At 38.4% G+C, this 19,184-nt stretch overlaps 1 protein-coding gene across 2 annotated transcripts; it reads left to right on the forward strand.

The window, feature by feature from the left end:
• The first annotated feature begins 2,039 nt into the window (after positions 1-2,039).
• On the forward strand, positions 2,040-18,353 carry LOC4329352 (uncharacterized). 2 transcript variants are annotated; one of them, XM_015771682.3, is made up of 21 exons: positions 2,040-2,315; positions 3,612-4,570; positions 5,811-6,462; positions 6,566-6,652; positions 8,661-8,707; positions 10,008-10,117; positions 11,414-11,514; positions 12,605-12,697; positions 12,996-13,079; positions 13,207-13,290; positions 13,422-13,490; positions 14,202-14,261; positions 14,617-14,688; positions 15,628-15,735; positions 16,833-16,909; positions 17,062-17,145; positions 17,288-17,399; positions 17,482-17,571; positions 17,683-17,748; positions 17,834-17,929; positions 18,117-18,353. In XM_015771682.3, exons 1-21 carry the CDS (start codon positions 2,220-2,222, stop codon positions 18,237-18,239), a joined length of 3,270 nt encoding a protein of 1,089 aa, XP_015627168.1. In that variant the 5' UTR covers positions 2,040-2,219; the 3' UTR covers positions 18,240-18,353. The 2 variants fall into 2 exon arrangements, with proteins under 2 accessions (XP_015627168.1, XP_015627166.1); XM_015771680.3 differs by lacking the exon at positions 18,117-18,353 and having other exon boundaries at positions 17,834-18,110.
• Positions 18,354-19,184: the final 831 nt, after the last annotated feature.

Below are 19,184 nucleotides of genomic sequence, written 5' to 3' on the forward strand. Positions count from 1 at the left end.
AAAAATTCAGGTCCAACAAAGCCCCTACTAAAGCCCCTAAAATAGGAAGGCCTCCAAATTATCCCCTCAAGCCCCCAGGCCTAGGGGCCTTCTCCCTGGCCCCTATTCCACGCGCGGGAGAGAAGTCCCACAACCACCGAGCCGCGCGCTCTTTTTTTTCGCGCGAAAACTTCTGCTAGCGCCGCTGCTAAATCCTCTCCTCCGCATGCGCGCCGCCTGGATCAGCGCCGTCCTCTCCGACTGGCCAACTCCTTCCTCGCCGCACTCCTCCCCGGCGAATCATCTCCCTGGCCGGCAACCTCCTCCCTGGCGGCCTCCTGCCCTACTAGCCACCTGGCTACCCGGCGGCCTCCTCCCTGGCGCCCTTCCTCTCGGCTGCCAGCCTGCCCGACGCCCTCTACCCCGGCAGACCACCTCCACGTTCTGCGCCCTTCTCCCCAGCCAGCAATAGTCGAAGGTATTGCGGTGATATGGAGACAGACAATGACATGTTGGTGAGCAATTTTCGTTTTCAGTGGTGAATTATAAATCTTGGTTGCGTGTTGTTGTATATGGCATTGTGCCCACACCATATTTACATGTTTGAAAATTTTGATTTTGGATTTGAATTGTGGCGTTTGAAATTGTAAATTTAACTATGGTTAAATTATACGTGTTAGAAATATTTATGTTTAATTATTGTGGTGTTAAAGATAGTGTAAACAAGGATTGCATGCGAAAATAAGAGAGAAACATGAGTAGGGGCTAAGAAATAGGGGCTATTGCTAGAGTTGGAGGTATTTTTTAAGTCCTTGGGAGATGGGGGCAGCCCTCATTTAACTTTTAGGGGCTTTAAAATAAGGTCTATCGCTGGATATGCTCTTAGTTTTTAGTTTCTCGCACTCCGCCTCCGTCGTCCGCCAGAAACGGATCCTCTGACTTTAGATGCAAAGTCATGGTCTTGCAGTTCACTTCATCCCAGCCAACCACTGCATCCAACGGCACACATCCATCTTCCTCTCATTTGCCTGCATACTGCGCGGCTCAGTTTGGCCTGCAGGCTGCAGCTCTATTTCTGTAGCCATCGGGCCGCAATGGCTTTGCTGAATTGATGTATGCTGTTGCCTGCTACTACATGCATGAACGCAAAGGTCAAGGTTGTAACCAGAACAACAGAACCTGAGGTGCAGAAGCATAAAACTGATATAAACCATTTGGAATAATTCAGAATAAGACCTAAATTTCAAGTAGCATCATTCATGCACTGCAAATGAACAATTGAGTTTTTTTTTTTACAGCACTATAAGGCAAAGGCTATTGTGACTAAAACAGTAGGATTGGCAAAAAAAAACCCAAAAGTATTGCACTGAATACAAGCTCCATAAGTAAAATAATTCTTCAGTGCAAAGGTCATCAGAAATTTGAACCTGCAAAAATTTACCAACTACCCAACTAGGTACCACACTCTCGCTGGAAAAAGAAACATGTGCAACACACAAGTTCAGAGAAAAGACACATCAATAATAAAAAGGGTCTTGACTCTTGAAATCAATCTCGTTACCAATTAGATTACATTGCTTTCTAATTGGTACTTAGACATCCATAACAACACTCAAAATTCATCACCTTATATCACCAATGACAAACAAATATTATTTCTATTTACCAGTAGGATCCATGGTGCTCTCGTTGAGCCTCTTCTTCCATTTCTTCACCAAAGCAGGAATTGACCGATGGTGGAAGATGGATCTACAATTGATTGCTTCTTGCTTCCCCTGGCACTTCATTGCTTTGTTTTCTTTTAGAACTGAGAAAAAAGGAATAGATCTAGGGTGTTCTATGGACACAGGTCGTCTACAGTACTGCAGGGGATCTCAATTGGTGTTCTATACTCTGGCGCCAAAACTGAGCGAGGGCTGCCTTTTTCCCTCCATTATCCAGAACTGCACCTCTGTTTTTCCCGCGCCGACCGCGTGCTGTGCTATTGGGAGTATACAGTCAAATAAGGGGAAGATGGATGTGTGCCGTTGGATGTAGTGGTTGGCTGGGATGAAGTGAACGGCAAGACTGTGACTTTCCATCCAAAGTCAGAGGATCCGTTTCCTCGTCCGCCTCTGGCGCCTCCTTACCTAGCCATCGCATCGCCCCCCTTCTCATCATCCCCATGCCTCGCCTCGCCTGAACACCCGCGCCCGCGGCAACGGCCTGGCCCGTCTACCCTACCCCCCCCCCCCTCCTCCATGGCGCTCCTGCTCCGCCGCCTCATCCCGCGCCACTACGCCAACCGCGCCGCCTCCGCCGCCCTCGCCCTCGACCCGCCGCCGGCTCCGGCCATGGTGAGTGCTCCTATCATCCCTCCCCTCCCGTTCTTTCCGGTGGCCGCGCACGAGCTTAGGGTTTAACGCCGCGGGTTTCGGTGTATGCGGTTGCGCGCGCTCGCCCGCGCGCGTGGCTGCCGGCGGTGCGGTGAGCGGCACCTGTTCGTCGCTTTGCCTGCCCGGGTGGTCGTCGTGTTTAATCAGGAAATATGTGCGCGCGCTCTGGAAAATGGGTAGAGGCAGTGACAGTGTTCCTTGCTGGGCCTTTTTTTTTTTTTTGGCTGTGCCTTGCGGCATTGCGGCATGTGATGGAGTTCGTTTTCTTTTTCTTTTTTGAGATAGTGATGGAGTTCGTTGGTGGTGGTAGCTTCTGCTGAAAATCAGCTGTGGTTTCACCTGATACCTGCTCCATTTTATTCGAGAAAAAAATATTATATGACACTGAAAGATCATAACTTCAGCAATTTTACCATTGGAAGGCCCATTGCATTTAAATGCAACCTGAAGATCCTAAAAGTTTAGGAATTTACCATTCCATCAACTCCTGTTGCACATTTTCTGCATTCCTTCTCCTTTTGTTTCAAAACCCGCATATCTGCCCTTGGGTAAACATATTGGTCTAATAAGGCTATCCATCTATTTCTTCTTGGGTCGAAAAGAAAAGAAGCTTTTTCCTGGAAAACGAAGGGAAAAAAAAGTTGGTGGTTGTGCATTCTTGCACCGATAGGACTCTCACCACTGGGTGCATCTTCATCGATGCTCTTTGCTGCCCCCATCTCCATGTTTCCACCCTTCTCAACCCTCAGCTAAGCACTCAGGTTCCTGTGATTATGCTTGTCAAACGTGAGAACTTAGAACTTTGTCAAGTTTGAATTGTCAAGAGGATGGGGGGGGGGGGGGGGAGCAACTCTAGTCTCCAGAGGAAAGGGTGCTAGAGCGGTTCCCAGAGATTGCTTGAGTGACAGGGTGCGGGCAGTAGTGCCGAATGAGTGTGCGTGCGGCAACGGAATAGGGGTAGATGCTTCCAGTGAAATGGCTTGTGAGAGCCAGGGGAATAATTGTCCATTTTGGTGGCAGTAAGGAGTACAGGAATTGATGGAATGGAAATTCCTAAACTTTGCCGTTTTTCAATAGTATTTAATTACACTGCAATCTTCCATGGTAAACTACTGAAGTTTGATATTTCGTGTCTCAAAACTAATTTGGAACATGACAAAGGATTCTGCATGATTCTGCTGTGTTCTACTTTGATTATAGTATGTCACTCAGAATTTTACTTGTTCTCTAAGTATTAGCTATGTGCTACCTTTTCAGCTTGGTGTATCTCAGAGATGTTCTTACACTTTCATGCCTTATTCACCTTTCCGTCCATGTGAAATGTGTGGAGTTTCAGTAACTAATAATTCATCAAGGCAGTTGTCTTCAATTCGTTCCCGTCTTCCCGTAAGGCTCAAAAGTGGTTCCTTTTTTGCTACTGGGCTCATGAGCAATCACAATTTTGTGACTAATAATATTGGTAATTCACGGTGCTTTCTGACTGTGTGCAATAAAAATCTGAGTTTTCTCATCAGAAATAAGAGTTTATTTGGTAATCCAAATATGAGAAGGGAAGAAGGGAGTGATATGCACAGTTTGTTTCATAGATCTGAGAAAAAGAAAAGCACATTACCTTCTTGTAGCATCATCACTGATGAGGCTTCAACATCAACTAGCAACCACAGTAAGAGTGCTATTGGTACTGAAAATAGTTCAACAAGCAGAATAAAGGACGTTAGTGAAGATAAGAAGGTATCTATCAAGAAACAGAGCAAATCTGCTAAAACTATTGCGGCAGCAAAGATTGGGACAACTGATGTGAGCGAAGAAGAAAACAAGCGTGAAATTTCCAAATCAGAAAAGAATGCCAATATTTCTAGAGATAAGAAGACATCAAACAGGTTGAAGAAATTTTCAAAAGCAAAGAAATCTGCTGCTGCTAAAGCTGAAATTTGTACGAAGAGTTCTGTTGATAGTTCTGATAGTGAGCAGAAACCACTTGTTCCTCTTTACCCTCCCACAGCTAAATCAGTTATTGTTGTTGAATCAGTTACAAAAGCAAAAGTTATTCAAAAATACCTTGGCGACATGTATGAAGTGTTGCCTAGTTATGGCCATGTGAGAGATTTGGCTGGAAGATCGAAATCTGTTCGCCCTGATGATGACTTCAGTATGGTGTGGGAGGTGCCTGCTGCTGCCTGGACACATCTTAAGAGAATAAGAACGGCGTTGAGAGGGTATGGTTTTCTAGTTGATGTAGTATGGTTAACATTTTCAAATTTTGTCGACATGAAATATATCTTTGCTTACCTCTTTTGAAAAATAAGGTGCTTCCAAACCATTGTCACCAGGGTTGAGGTCAATGTCATGTTCCATGACCCTGGATTGACATCCTTAATTATAGTTGCTGCCAATCTTGATACACAGCCAGTATTTGCTGGGAATCCTGAAGAGAACTTCCCCACTCCAATCCACATCTTTAGTGACCATATTTCCACCACCCTTATCCCATGTTCATATTTGTCGACCCAGTTGGTTGATCAGGTTGTCGTGACCATGCTAAAAATGTCTGCTGATTTCTATGTAGTCATTTTCCATCTTGCAAACATCACACATATTAAGGGACATAATCATTAGATGTTGGTTTTCTGCCTTACCAATTCTAAAGATAAAGAAACACACGATCCCATAATTTTCGTATAAAATCAATTGCATATATGCTTCATAAGTTATTGTGAAACATCATACACCAATATCCTCGTTTTATGCAAGTTAGTAACTAATAAATGATTGTTTGGTTACTTCTCATCCTCTTTTGGATGTAATGGTGTTTAAGCCTTTTGAAAGCATCTGCTGTAAGTTGGGAGATCCTACTAGTTTACCCTTGAGCATAAACTTGATCATCACATTCTATGTCTTGGATACTCCTTATCTAGAAGTTTTAAATCACAGTTGTTTATTTACTTATTTTTCTTTGAATTTACAATCTTATACTTCATTTGGTCACAAATACTTAATGTTTCGGACAAAATCTGGTGAAACTTTAGAAAAATTGACTATCAATGACTTTAAAATACTTAGCTTGAAACATACAATGGTATGTATAGATTTATCTTGAAAAGTACTTTCATAATTATTTAAACTTACTAGATTTTATGAACTTAGTCTAACATAAGATTCTGTTCATAATCACACATCAAAGACCTTGAAAATGAAGGGGTCAAACACCAGGGTAAAAATAATTTATGGCTATACTGGTAAAAATAATTTACAAGTTTAAATTGCATATTGAATTGTTATTCGTTGGATACCTCAGACTGCCTTTTGCTTTATATCTGTCTTATGGTTATATTATGTGGTAGTTTGAGCTCTTTTTTTTTAGACTGGTAATTTGAACTGGTTCAGGAATAACTAACAGTATAATGCGTACTAATGTTTGTTTCTGTTATAATTGCTTTGTCTTTTTTCCTTCCTCAGAGCAGAAAATTTGATTCTTGCGTCTGATCCTGACCGTGAAGGGGAAACAATTGCTTGGCATATCAAAGAAATGCTTGAACGACAAGACGCTTTGGGTTGTAATGTTACTGTTGCCAGAGTTGTCTTTCATGAAATAACAGAGGATGCTGTTAAAAATGCTTTAATGTCTCCAAGATATATTGATATGAACCTAATTAATGCCTATCTAGCACGACGTTCCCTTGATTATTTGATTGGGTTTGGCATATCACCGCTGTTATGGAGGAAGTTGCCTGGTTGCCAGTCAGCTGGACGAGACCAATTTGCGGCGTTGGCTCTTCTGTGTGATCGAGAGGCTGAAATAGAACAGTTTAACCCAGAAGAGTATTGGACTATTGATACTGACTTCAAAACCCAACATTCCGGCCCTTCAAATGGCCTGAACCTTCAAGCCCAGATAAAGCATTTGAATTCAAAAAAGTTGGATCAACTTTCTATATGGTCTCAAGAAGAAGCACAAGATATAGAGAAGAGGATTTATTCGTCTCAATTTGAAGTAATAGGAATTAAGAGAAGTAAAATTCACAAGAATCCTCCTATGCCATATATAACATCTAGCCTTCAGCAGGATGCAGCAAACAAACTACATTTTAGTGCTGGGTATACCATGAAGGTTGTCAGTTCAAATTCAGATGCGTATATAATATTTCCTATTATAGTAATGCAATTTAGATGTAGCTATCTTTTGCCTCACATGGTTTTCAATGTGATTGCAGATAGCCCAAAAGCTTTATGAGGGGATCACCCTTTCCTCAGAAGACGCAACTGGGTTAATTACATACATCCGAACAGATGGCTTTCATGTAGGTACCATCCTACCTTTCCTTTCTGACCAAATCATCATTATCTTTATAACTATTGATAGTGTAAAAATATTGCTTTGGTCCATATCCATAGTTACGGGTTAAAATGGTTCATCCAAAATAAACAAATTAATTTGCTCCCACTATATAAAAGTGTCTTTACCTTTCTTAAGGTATAAAGCATTATTCAATCTTTATAGAAGTTTTATAGACTAGGGCCTTTTAACATATAGTGACAGTGACACTTTCTGCCATGAAACTAATTTGTCAGTGCTTAAAAGGTTCTTATTTGATGCACAGATCATTTTGGTATGCCATGTCAAAAAATACTTTTGTTATGATAACGGTAATGCCATATGGAAAGAGTCCGAACAACATGACCATGAATGGGAGGATCAAGGTAGCTTAGGAGATAAGAGGCAGCATGTATTCTCTAGGGATGTTGTTTTATCTTCATCGTTGGTGAGATCAAAGTTGTGTACTTCTGATCTCAAGAGGGAGAGGTGGCATTGAAGAGGCTCTAGGGTGGGGGAGATAGAGTTGTTTTGAGATGGTTGTATCTATGGGCCATTCCGTGTGTAGCTTCCCTGTGACAGCTGTCTTCAAAAGTAAATTAACTTCTGTTGGGAGGGAAATTCCAAATTCCTAACAAATGGATAAATGGCATGCCCAAGTTTTTTTTTAAAAGTAACACTGCCAGAGTGCCAGGCAATGTCCAGCAGTTTAAATTTTATAAATATAAATTAAAAGAGCTTCACAGATCTTGTAACTATTAACAACTATGTTTCTAAGAGGTTCATTCATCCTACAAATATGAAGGAGAATATCTTTTTCAAAAGATGATTATCTACCCGATCTCCAGATATGTCTACTTATCTGCTTCCTCAAGACAAAATTAACTGTTGAGTGACCTCTCCAAGTTCCAATAACTCGTATGCTTGTTCAGATAATGGCAAATGATATTCATCTTGTGGTTGCCTGGCCAACATGGCCTCAACTAAATCTACGGAAAATTTGGCAAAAGAATGCAGTCTTGAAAATTGATTACTAAGCACTGCGTCTCACCAAAGATCATCCCAGAAAAGGATTGTATTTCCCAACTGAACTGAACAAGCAGTGCCTCTGAATATGTTGGAACCTTTGTTATTCACAACATGGGGCACCTTACTTTTATAGTAACTTATCCAAATCAAATTAACCCATGACAAGTTGCTATGATTGTAGAATTTATCCAGATTATTTAGTAGAAGTGCTTCATTTTGTACCCTTAAATCAATACTACCCCAAGCCCCCTTTAGCCTTTGGCATGCCCAATTTGGACACTATGTCTAACATGAATGCGTACCCCAGCCTGTATATCAGTGCTACACAGGTTAGAATAATCGCTGCCTGCAATAACAAGATTGTGGTGAATTTTATATTTTTTCCAGTGATACATGCATAAAAAAAGCTATATGCATTCATTGGCAAGAAGTCGAATTTCTGCATGTTTGAGGAAAAAAAGTCTAGGTTTTTATTATATTTTGCATCATTATTGCAATGAGTAGATAAATTGTTTTTATTTTTCCTTTTTTTTTTTGGCTCAAGTAGAGGACCTAGTTTGATCCTTCCTATGAGCAAAGCATGCAAACAGGGGGATATCAGTTTACCTAATGAAAAAACCTACCCTGTCTGCAACATCTAATTTCCAGTCTGGATTGAGAGCTCTAATGAGTTCTAACCTATCTTTGGAACAAACTGACTGATCCTAGTCCCAGTCCTAACATTTAAATTGGCGGTACTCATCATCATTTCGATTCATGTATGTATAAGTAGGTATAGTAGTAATTTTAACTAGAAATTTCAAATTATCCGATTTGGTGATTCATCAATATATGACATGCAGTACTCACTATCCCTTTACGTCAGAATTTCCTTTCATCTCAATATATGATATGCATGATACTGTACTTGTTTTAATAGCCTCAAATTGTCATCTTACTTGTATGGTCGGTGTTTTCCCTTGAAGATTTCTGATGTAGCTGCAGAAGATATTCTTTCATTAGTAAAGCAAAGGTACGCTCTACTGGAGCATCTAGTCAAGTGGTTTTTTGTTGGTTGATATCTACTGTTTCACTTGTAATTTATAAGTTATTGTAGTGCCCAATAATCTGAATTCCTAGTTTCTCAATTCATGATTGGAAGTGTGCACATTTCTCATGGTTATTCACGATTATTTTAATAGCAATAAGTTTTCTTTTTTTTTTTTTGCTGAGAACATTGTTTTTCAGGATGTATATGATGGGGCATATTTATGAATCACTTTATTTAAATTCGATTCAAATCAATTAATTTAATCTATTTATTTGTTGTGAAGATACATTTGATTACATGGTCGGAGCAGTTCCTGTTCTTTGGTTGTTGATTTTTGTTGTTTCCTAATTGATAATTCATACCATCAGAAGAAAATACCATTGCTTCTTTTGTTCCAGTTATTTACCATCAAAATGTTTCACTCTTTAGAGAAAAAAGAACAATCTGTCACCATCTACTAGCTCCTTGTGCTGTTTGGATGTGCGGAGGGAATGATGTCCTGTGAAATGTTAAAAAATACCTGCTCAAAAGGAACAATTCTTGAACTAGATATTTCATTTCATTTCATGCGGATGTATCAAGTTTTGTACGGGTAAAATCAGATCCAAGAGATAATAACGTATTCCAATGGCTATTGTCATGAAGACATCATGTACCCAAACATATGTAAGAGATTAATTTCAACCATATTAAGATGTCAGTAGCAGCAGAAACATCCACATTCTATTTGAAGTTTTCATGCTGTTGATGCTTCAGCCATGCTCAACCAAGTGTGAAGCACCTCCTTCCGAGGGGGATATGATGAGTGGAAAGGCCAGAGATGGATAAGCCTAGATAAATTAAAGAATGAAGGATGGAATTAGCTGACATGCATGGGCTAGGGAGGAATCAATGAACCACAGGAATACTTAGGCATGGCTGGCATGCACCATGTGGAAAGTGGAATCAATGGGAGGTATTATGCAATGGAAAATTGACACAAGTGTGACAGTGCTATTTATCTCATTTTTGTGTCCTGTTTTTAGATGAAAACTTTTTTGTGTCCTTCTGGTGGTACATAACCAAACAAAAGATCTTTACTGGTATTTTTCAAACTTAACATCATTGGATGGTATAGAATTTTTTTTCCTTATTACTATCATGGCTTGGTCAATCCTGAATGAGGTAGTCTCAAATAATCAGTATCATCAGTTATTGACAGTTTACCTTTTTCACTTTATGTGTTCCAGCATGTGCTGCATGTCATTTGCAACCTGCATGTTTTAACAAGCATTTTTTTTAGGTATGGTGAGGAATATGCTTCAGAGGGCATTAGAAAATACTTCAAGAAGGTGAAAAACGCTCAAGAATCGCATGAAGCCATAAGGCCAACCAGCATAAGGAGGTTACCGTGTAATGAAATCTACCTGTTGCCCTATGTAATTTATTGTGTTCTATCTATTTTAGATGATGCATTTCATCTAGCAACTTTATTTGGTTTCAGACTTAATTTAAAATATACCTAATTGCCTTGTGGAGATAGCAATGTAAATATAGAATTATCGTATGTACATGACCAAATTTGTTGCGTACCAAACATGACTATAAAACAGAGTTGTGGAGATCTGTTATGTATTGATCAACTTCTAGTTTTCCAGATTTCATAGATGGGCAATATTTTGTCACTTCCTACCTACTGAAAGCTTTGAATACAACATTTTAATTATGTTAGTATCCAAAAAATTGTTTGTATTATGCCGTACTTACTCATTTGTCCTTCTTGCTTTTTCTTTTTTCTAAAACAATGTTCAGTTGCTCACAATATTTTTTATGCACTTCTAGCGAAGCATCAAATGCCTGCTACACTACTGTGGCAACCTGTTGCAAACCTAGAAATATAATTAAAGCTTATAAATTTGTAAACATCACACTTAAAACATTGACGAACAACTGTTTTGCTTGGTATATGTAATGGTTATCTGTTAAAATGGTATATTGTATAGTATAGTTGGCAGCAGTGTTCGAGTAACTTGTTTTGTGGTTGAAATGTGAGCCCCAGCAAGATGATGAATTCCATGAAAGTTTGTGATTTTCATTTGAAAATTCGAAACAAATCGAGCGATTCGGGGGAGCTCCAAATTTTGTGACCATACTGAAAGCACCAGAACTAACAATTAAAACATGTATAATACCAAGGAAAATATTATACGTGTTTTAATTGTTATCTGTTATTCCCTCCGCCCCAAAATAAATCAATGTTTGTACACGAATCTGGACATATGCTATGTCCATATTGGTGTACAAAGTTTGACTTATTTTGGGACGGATGGAGTAAAATATATACTGTATAATTTAGTTCACAGTAAAACTTTTCTTTGAAGTATCCACTCTCTGTCTCACTGTTCAACACCTAGCATATCCCTGCTTAATTCACAAGCAGCCTCGAGTAACATTTTTTCTAAATATTGCTTTTGACCATCTTTGCATCATTTTAGGAGAAATGGTTTGCCATTTGCTGTGAATATATTTTCACCTGAGGTCGGCATCTGCTTTAGGATTAAAGTACCTGAAGGATGAATTTTGTTAAAATTTTGAAGTTTGGGTTGCTAAATAATAAACTTTGGTTTTGCTTAATTTCTGCAGCCTATTTAGGTCTTGGTATAAGTTTCTGTCTTTTGATATATAGTTCTGTCGTAATATACCTTGCAGCATCTTTGGTCAGTACACTTGATGATGATTCTTTGAAACTATATGCCCTAATATGGAAAAGAACTATGGCTTGCCAAATGGAAGCTTCTAGAGCTGAGATGGTTAGCTATTCTTTTGCCTCTTTTTTTGTACTGTTATTTTTCACAGCTGTTCCTATACACTTGTCACTTTTCTTATTGTGGAGTGTTTCTTAATATGAAAACCATGGTTTAGATTAATTGGACTAAATATGTTCTAGCCTCTAATGACACCCCAACAACAAGAACACACTGAAGTAAACTGGATGGTACTGTCTATAGTTAGTAGGACTGCTCTATGAAATTCCACCTAAGAAACAGCTTTTTTTAGATAACGGGCAGCGCCCGGCCTCTGCATTATCAGGTGCACACGGCCATAGAGTTGTCAAAAAACAGCTGAACAGAGAAGAAACAAGCTTCTATGACTACATAGAGTTGTCAAAAAAGTGTAAGTATTTGTGAGTGTAAGGATTATTCGTTTGGATGTCTGTTCAAAATGTTCCACAAAGACATGTTAGTTAATAAAAAAAAGGTTGGTAGTGAATATGGATTTGTAAGAAGGTGCTTCTAAGTTGTAACCAAGCAAAATAATTCGTTCTGTAGACAAACGTTTCATTTCTGGATTATGACAGCTTTGAATAATTGTATCTGAACGTACCCATATTTCTTCTGGATAATAATCCTTCTATTTAACAGTTGCTAATTTGGTTTTATGAATTGCTGACACAAATAACACCGAAGAGGCCACATGGCAATGCTTGTTATTGCTCTTGGGCTAAGGCTTAGTTCGAATAGGCATACATAGTGGTCCCTTGGTATTCAAAATGAAGCGAGTCATTAGCGCATGATTAATTGAGAATTAACTATTATAAACTTGAAAAATGGATTTATTTGATTTTTTTAATAAAAAACCACACCGTTTAGCAGTTTGGGAAGTAGCTCATCCAAAATGTACTTGAGAATGCAGCCTAAATATATTTAATAGTAGCATGCTGGTGTTGTAACAGACAATATGTTGGCCTCCATTTTCTCTAATATGTATTATGCCAAAATCTCTGAATTTCCATGGTAAAAAAAAATCTCTTCTTTTTTTTGTGCACTATTTTTTTTTAATAGCTAAAAAAATCAATCAAATTTCATGCTTAGAGTTTATCTTTTCGTAATTGCACTGTAGATTCAAGTTGATATTGGTAATTCTAAAGGAGACATGATTTTTCATTCGTCTGCATCAAATCTTGACTTCAAGGGATACCAAGCTGTATATGATGTAAGTTGTACATTTTATGTATCTATGCTTCTTGCATCCTCTATACATTCAGAACATCCTGTATAGTTCACTTTTCTTTGCCTAAGTTTTTCTATATCCTGCCTCAACCTTTTAGGAAAATCTGTTTAATACTTTAATGTCTTCTAAATGCGACCGTCCACTTTCTTCTGTGCTTCTGTTAAGAAAATGTGTTACCTTTGGAGATTGGATGATCAAAATTGAGGACTATATTAATCTGTGCCTAACATTTACTTTAGCTTGCTTAACTCAGTAATGGGAAAATATGTTGCCCTTTTAGGACACGGAAGCAAGTCCTTCCAGTAACAATTCTGAGGATGATGCTGTTCATCAGGATAACTTTGAGGCCTTGTCCAAATTAAAGGTCAGCAGCTGTTAAATTACCTCAACGGTCCACTTCCTATGACTTTTTTGAAGCTAATGCTTATTGCTGCCTGTCATTGAACTATATCAGCATGTTATTGACTTATTGTTGCATTTCTTTTTCTCAGGTGAAGGACTTGATGTCTCCAGTTAACGTTCATCTTGCACAGAACTTTACTAAACCTCCATCACGTTATTCCGAGAGTGCATTGGTTAGTACTAATACCTATATGTTACTCTTTTATTTGTTCATTCTGAGCCATGCCTGCGATAGAAAAATGTTCCTTTTATTGGGCTTTCTCTGTAATTTAAGAATGTAAGGTTTCTTCCTTGGTACCTGCAGATTAAAAGACTAGAAGAACTTGGAATCGGAGGGCCATCCACATACTCTTCTATAATGAAAGTATTGCAGGTGCCATATTCCTATGACCCACTCTCTTAGATCATGATATGCCCAAAATATAACCCATTGCCTTTTTTCATTTTCATATATATGCTGATTTTTGGGTTGGATGTTATGAACAAACTATGTAGCTTACAGCATGTTTGTGCTGGGTTGCTTTGCTTATGTTCCTGTGGTGCTGCATATGCCATGTGGTGCAACACAGGTCATATGGTAACTGTTGGACTTCAATTTACTTGCATCACCTTGGACCTTTCGAATCCAATGGAAGTTGAGTTGTATGTGGTTTGCAACGTGGAGCACTGGGGTCAGCACATACGTGGTCAGCTTGGCATTAAGCTGTGATCTGGCTTTAGAGTTCTTTGTAACATAATCTAAATCTGGAAACCAGGAGATACTGTATCTATGATGTTTGCCTGCCATTGGATGCAAGTCCATCTACAAATATATGACATAAATAAGGAAAGGTTCATAAAACATATCAGCCGCAAGACCCCAACTTGGATAGGCTGAGATTGATTAGGATCATCCCTGGGCAAAGTAGTACAACATACAATTTCTTTTTCAAATGTACATCCAGAGATGTTTGTTTTTGTTGGGGTCAACCACAATGTTACATGGACAAAACAAACAGTTGCAAAATAGTTGGAACTTGCATCATCATTAAATTAACAATGACTCAAGCCACATGGATAACAGTGTTTACCTCTTGCTATTCAGGATCGTAACCATGTGACAGTAAAAGGTCAAGTTGTGCACCCCGAATTCCGTGGTCGGATGGTAGGTTGTTTGCTCCTTATGTCATTTCCTTTTAGAAAGGTCTTATTTGGCAATAACATCTACAATCCTGATCACACATTGAATTTCTGTTATATTGATTTAAATAAAAGATGATACCTCTAGCTATATGTATTACTTGATCATATAATCCAATTGTGCCAAAGCATAAACCTTGTAAGGAAAATTACAGGTTAACTATAGTCCCTAAAGTCTTCAAGGCACCTAAACTATTTTTTATATGTGTATATACGATTCTTTCACTTCTCGCATCAATGTTGCTTATGGTAACTTTAATTAATTAAGTTGTTTTATTTCTTCTATTTTTGACATATGTTAACTGCCATCTCTTCCTTAGGTCTCAGCATTTCTTACACATCACTTCTCAGAAGTTGCAGATCTCAGCTTTACTGCTAACTTGGAGACTGAGGTAGTGAACAATTCTCAGTTTGTAGGTTATATCTACATCCCCTTTCTTTCTTATTCTTGAGATCAGAAACCAGCATAAGCTGGCTAGTTACTGCCACAGATTTGGTCAATGTGAATCCCAGTAATTTTGCAGTTTGATATCAGTATGAAAGTTTAGTCACACTTGTTTCAGAAGAGAATCTTAAACCCCATGTGCATAGAATAGTTTTTAAAAAATGTTTGTTTCCTTGTCCGTAATTGTTCTTGCATTTGAGACACATTGGTGGTATTTTATAGAAATGTGAAAATGACTAAATACAGAAGTTTTACTTGAGACTGGAGCTTGTTTGGTAAGTTTTTGCCTGAACTTGAGACTGGAGCAGGGCTGTCCTGGAAAAGCGCTTTACACCAAATAACTGGACAATACATTTATTGTGTAAACCCCTCTACTTTGTGATGTTGTTCATATGCTAATGTGCACCCCTTGTCAATTCTTTTTAACAAACAATGTTGTTACTACCAGGATGTCATTTTCTGATATGCCCATTTCTCTTGCACTTTCTGTTTGAGCAACATCAAGCAGTGTATCTGACTTGTGTTAAAAATAGAATTGTTGGCATATTGATAAAAATACACAAAGAAAGAAAAGGTTGATGAATATATGAACATCTTGAATGAGATATGCTAGTATATATGATGTCAATGAAAGTATTCTTGAAAATATTCTTATCACTCTACGTCCACTGACATGGGCTGGTATATGTGAAACCATAAAAACTTGGAGATAGATCTAAAAAATCTGATTAAATTTTGAAATTTTTCTCCAAGTTTTTCCCATCATGATAACTTAACCAGCAATTGTTATATTCTTATGAACAGCTAGCCCGCTTCACTAGTCCTAATATGATAATTCTGAAGTTGGTATAAACATACTAATATCCCTTTCCTACTGCTTTATTAGCTTGATAACGTCTCTGCTGGATCAACTGAATGGAAAGGCCTTCTGAAAGATTTTTGGGAACGATTCAATAAATATTGTGGCAATGCTAGTCGCCTTCAAGTCAGGAAGGTACTACCTTTTTCACGTCTCTTCTGGAAGATTTATTCACCCTTGCAGCTAAAAAGAAAAATACTCCCTTTCCTGATTTTTCATAAGGTGCAATTGCCTTTAAAGATTCAAACTTTGTAATTTTTAACTCATGACTATATATGTTTGTTGACACAAAAGTTGTATTGGATTTATATTCAAATTATTTTCATATGATCTTGGTCTTCTACTCTTCTAATTTAACTTTTAGAAATTTACCTAATGGAGGGAGAATAATTCCTAGAACTGTATGACTACTGTCTCTAGTTATCAGATGATGCACAGTCAAGTTTATTTCTCTCACATGATCACATCAACTTTTGTCAAGACATAGCAACTGGGTTAAGGGTGTGTTCTTTACCACCTCTTTCCAAGTACTTCCTTGTTTTCCACGCGCATGCTTCCCAAACTGAACGGTGTGTGTTTTGTAAAAAAAAAATTATAGAAAAGTTGCTTTAAAAATCATATTAATCTATTTTTCAAGTTTAATTTAGCTAATGCTTAATTTATCATGTGCTAATGGATCGCTCCGTTTTGCATCCGGGGAGAAGTTCCCAACCTCCACCTCTGAACGCAGCTCAAAAGACTGGTTTCTGTGAGTAGGTTCTAAAAATTTTGATGGTTGCTAGGATGCTTGTAACTTGCAAACCCCACATTTCTTCTGAGGAATAAGATATGAGAAATGTTGGGCTATGATCTTGTTCGTTCTCCCTACAGATGCTTCCACTTATGAACTCAGGCTACTAGCAATGGAAGAAAAGAACTGCTAGTAAATACAATTGTGGCTGAGCCCATGTTCTTGTCCAAAAAGTGCCCGATTTGCTTTATTTTCCCTTTTCTTTCCAGTGCCCCATATATTACGGGTAGAGGGATATGGATGAAAAACGAAACAACATGGTTAACTCATTGAGATTTATATTACTGGGCTTTGGGTTTCTGCCTGATTTCCACCCACCTGCTCAGATTTGTGCATCTTTATACCAGTCATTACTCATTAGCAAATTGTACTGTTTACTATAGATCTGTAATCCCTTTAGCATTGAAAACGGTATTTTAACTAACTATCCACTTTGTTGCAGGTAGAGAGAATGCTTGAAGAAAAATTTGGTTCCATCCTCTTTCCTGACCTTGACAATGATAGTAGGATATGCCCTAGGTAATTCATCTCATTACGTCTAAGAAGTTGTTTTCTACTTTGTAGAAGGTTCACATTTATTTTGCCATAAAATATGTATGGTGCTATATTCCTACAGATTAATTTGGTATCGCTAACCTGTCATGCTATCCTTATGATTGCAATATCTGCAGTTGTTCTGAAGGAACTCTGAGATTGAAAGTAAGTAAGCATGGTGAAGGATATTTTATAGGTTGTGATCGACATCCGAAATGCAAGTATGACCATATGATCCTCTCTTAGAAATTATCAATTCGTTGAGTTTAATCCTTGCTATTATCCATGTTACTTCTGTTTATAAACTATGATTTAAGCATTTATTGTTTATAATTGAGAGCACCATGCGTACCAAACTTGAAGGTACATTGCTCGCACATTGTCGGTTGAAGTTGATGAAACTGAGGCATCTGATGAAATTCAAAGCACTTTTACACCTAGGTTACTTGGGGTGCTACCTGATTCTGATGAGAAGGTATATTCTAGTCTTATGGTTATCCTGCTTTGTTATTTTTCTTGTACAGAATGTTTATGATATTTTGTTGCTTGTTTTACAGGTATTTCTGAAACAAGGTCCTTACGGTCACTATATCCAGGTTGGAGAGGATATAAAAGGAGTGTCTCGGAAAAGAGCTCCTCTTTCTGAAGTAATTTCCATATTAATATGTTTCTTAAATGCAGAGCAAGCTTGTGTTTGGCAATTTCTGATCTACCTTTTTCAAGAACTCAACCTCAGCTATGATTCACCCTAATTTCAGGTGAAAGATATTGACTCAATCACTTTAGAAGATGCAATCGAGCTATTGCAGTATCCCAAAATCCTGGTATGCGCAACATTTTAGCTGCTAATTAAGTTCACGTTGATGAGCTGCCCCATGATGATATTGTTGTCTGATTGATGTCTAACAGGGAAAACACCCTGATGATGATCTTCCTGTACTTGTAACACATTCTAAATCTGGATTTAGAATCAGACACAGGAGAACTCTTGCTCCATTGCCGAAGGTACGTGTTCTAATATTGTACTATCTGTTGAATGTTGGTACCACACACACCATTATGATACTACGCGAATACAAACGCGCAATGTTTAGTTCTTTTGTGCTGGCGCTATTGTTTTCTGCTATACTACAATTGAACAAAACTTTTAACTGCTGAGATGCATATATTTCTTCAAAATTGTTTGTGACAGAGCGCAGACCCAAAGGAGATTACGCTCGAGCGTGCATTGAAGCTTTTGACAGGTAAAAACGTGATAAGGTTTGGTCGCCCTAAGGGAATCAAGAACCCAGAACCCCTTGAATACCATTCGTAAACATCTAATATTGTAAAAGAGATGTTTTTAGTCTAACAAGATCGCTTATCGAACGCGAAATTTACGGTGATTCCTGACCGGCATTGTTTGAAGCCATGGATTCCGCTTTCTTCCTTTTTTTGCCTAATCCTGAGTCGGCTTTTGTATGCTTTAGGGGTGTACGGTGAGTTTGATAATGTGGAGAGATCGTCACTCACACCGTCACACGTACGTTCACGGTGTGTAGCAGCGTACACCCTCCGTACCAACAAAAAAAAAATCCTTTTGTCCATATCAATCTCCAAAAGTTCTTTCTCGAAGCGGAGGGTGTAGGTGAGTGTGATCGTACCTGTGAGTGAATGGATGCAGTTCGTAAAAGTACTACTCACTGAAATGTGGGTTCCACAGCCCTTCAGATCCACATGTCAGTGAATACATGTAATACTGCAGGGGATCTTAATTGGTGAGTGAATATGACTGTGGTTGACAATGAAGATTTGGGCTCCCATCACATTTGTTTTTCCTTTCGTACACTACTGCCGAAACAAAGGCGAAGCATTTGCCCTCTTTTCAAAAAAAAAAAAATTCTGCAGTTGTATACAGCACAAAAGTACTTGCCAGATCATACACCCATAGGTTTTCATTTCTCTCTTGCGTGTGAAGTGGTCTCAAGCTGCCAACGTAGTCAGTCACAAAACATGATGCATTGAGCATAGATTTTGTTTGTCCTTGTGGAGTTGGGGTGAAACATTGAAATATGTTTGTTTGGGTTTAAGGTTTAGATTTGACACGGTGCTTGCATTTATAACTAATTATTCTTTCAATGCTAGACGATGTACATGTTGATAATGAGGCGTTTGTGATGATTTTGTCAATCTCAAAATGCGTTGGTCTGATCTCTATGCTTATAGGGGTTATGCTTGTAGGGGTACGATGTACGTTTATAGGGTGAGTGTAGATGTGTTT

This window comes from Oryza sativa, chromosome 2 (genome assembly GCF_034140825.1).
Source record: "Oryza sativa Japonica Group chromosome 2, ASM3414082v1".
NCBI classification, from domain to species: domain Eukaryota; kingdom Viridiplantae; phylum Streptophyta; class Magnoliopsida; order Poales; family Poaceae; genus Oryza; species Oryza sativa.

Coding starts and splice junctions, on each gene's coding strand:
- LOC4329352 (XM_015771680.3), top strand. CDS start 2,220: ATGGCGCTCCTGCTCCGCCGCCTCATCCCGCGCCACTACGCCAACCGC. Junction 14,262..14,616: donor CCGAATTCCGTGGTCGGATG/GTAGGTTGTTTG, acceptor TCTCTTCCTTAG/GTCTCAGCATTTCTTACACA. Junction 17,146..17,287: donor GATCGACATCCGAAATGCAA/GTATGACCATAT, acceptor CCAAACTTGAAG/GTACATTGCTCGCACATTGT.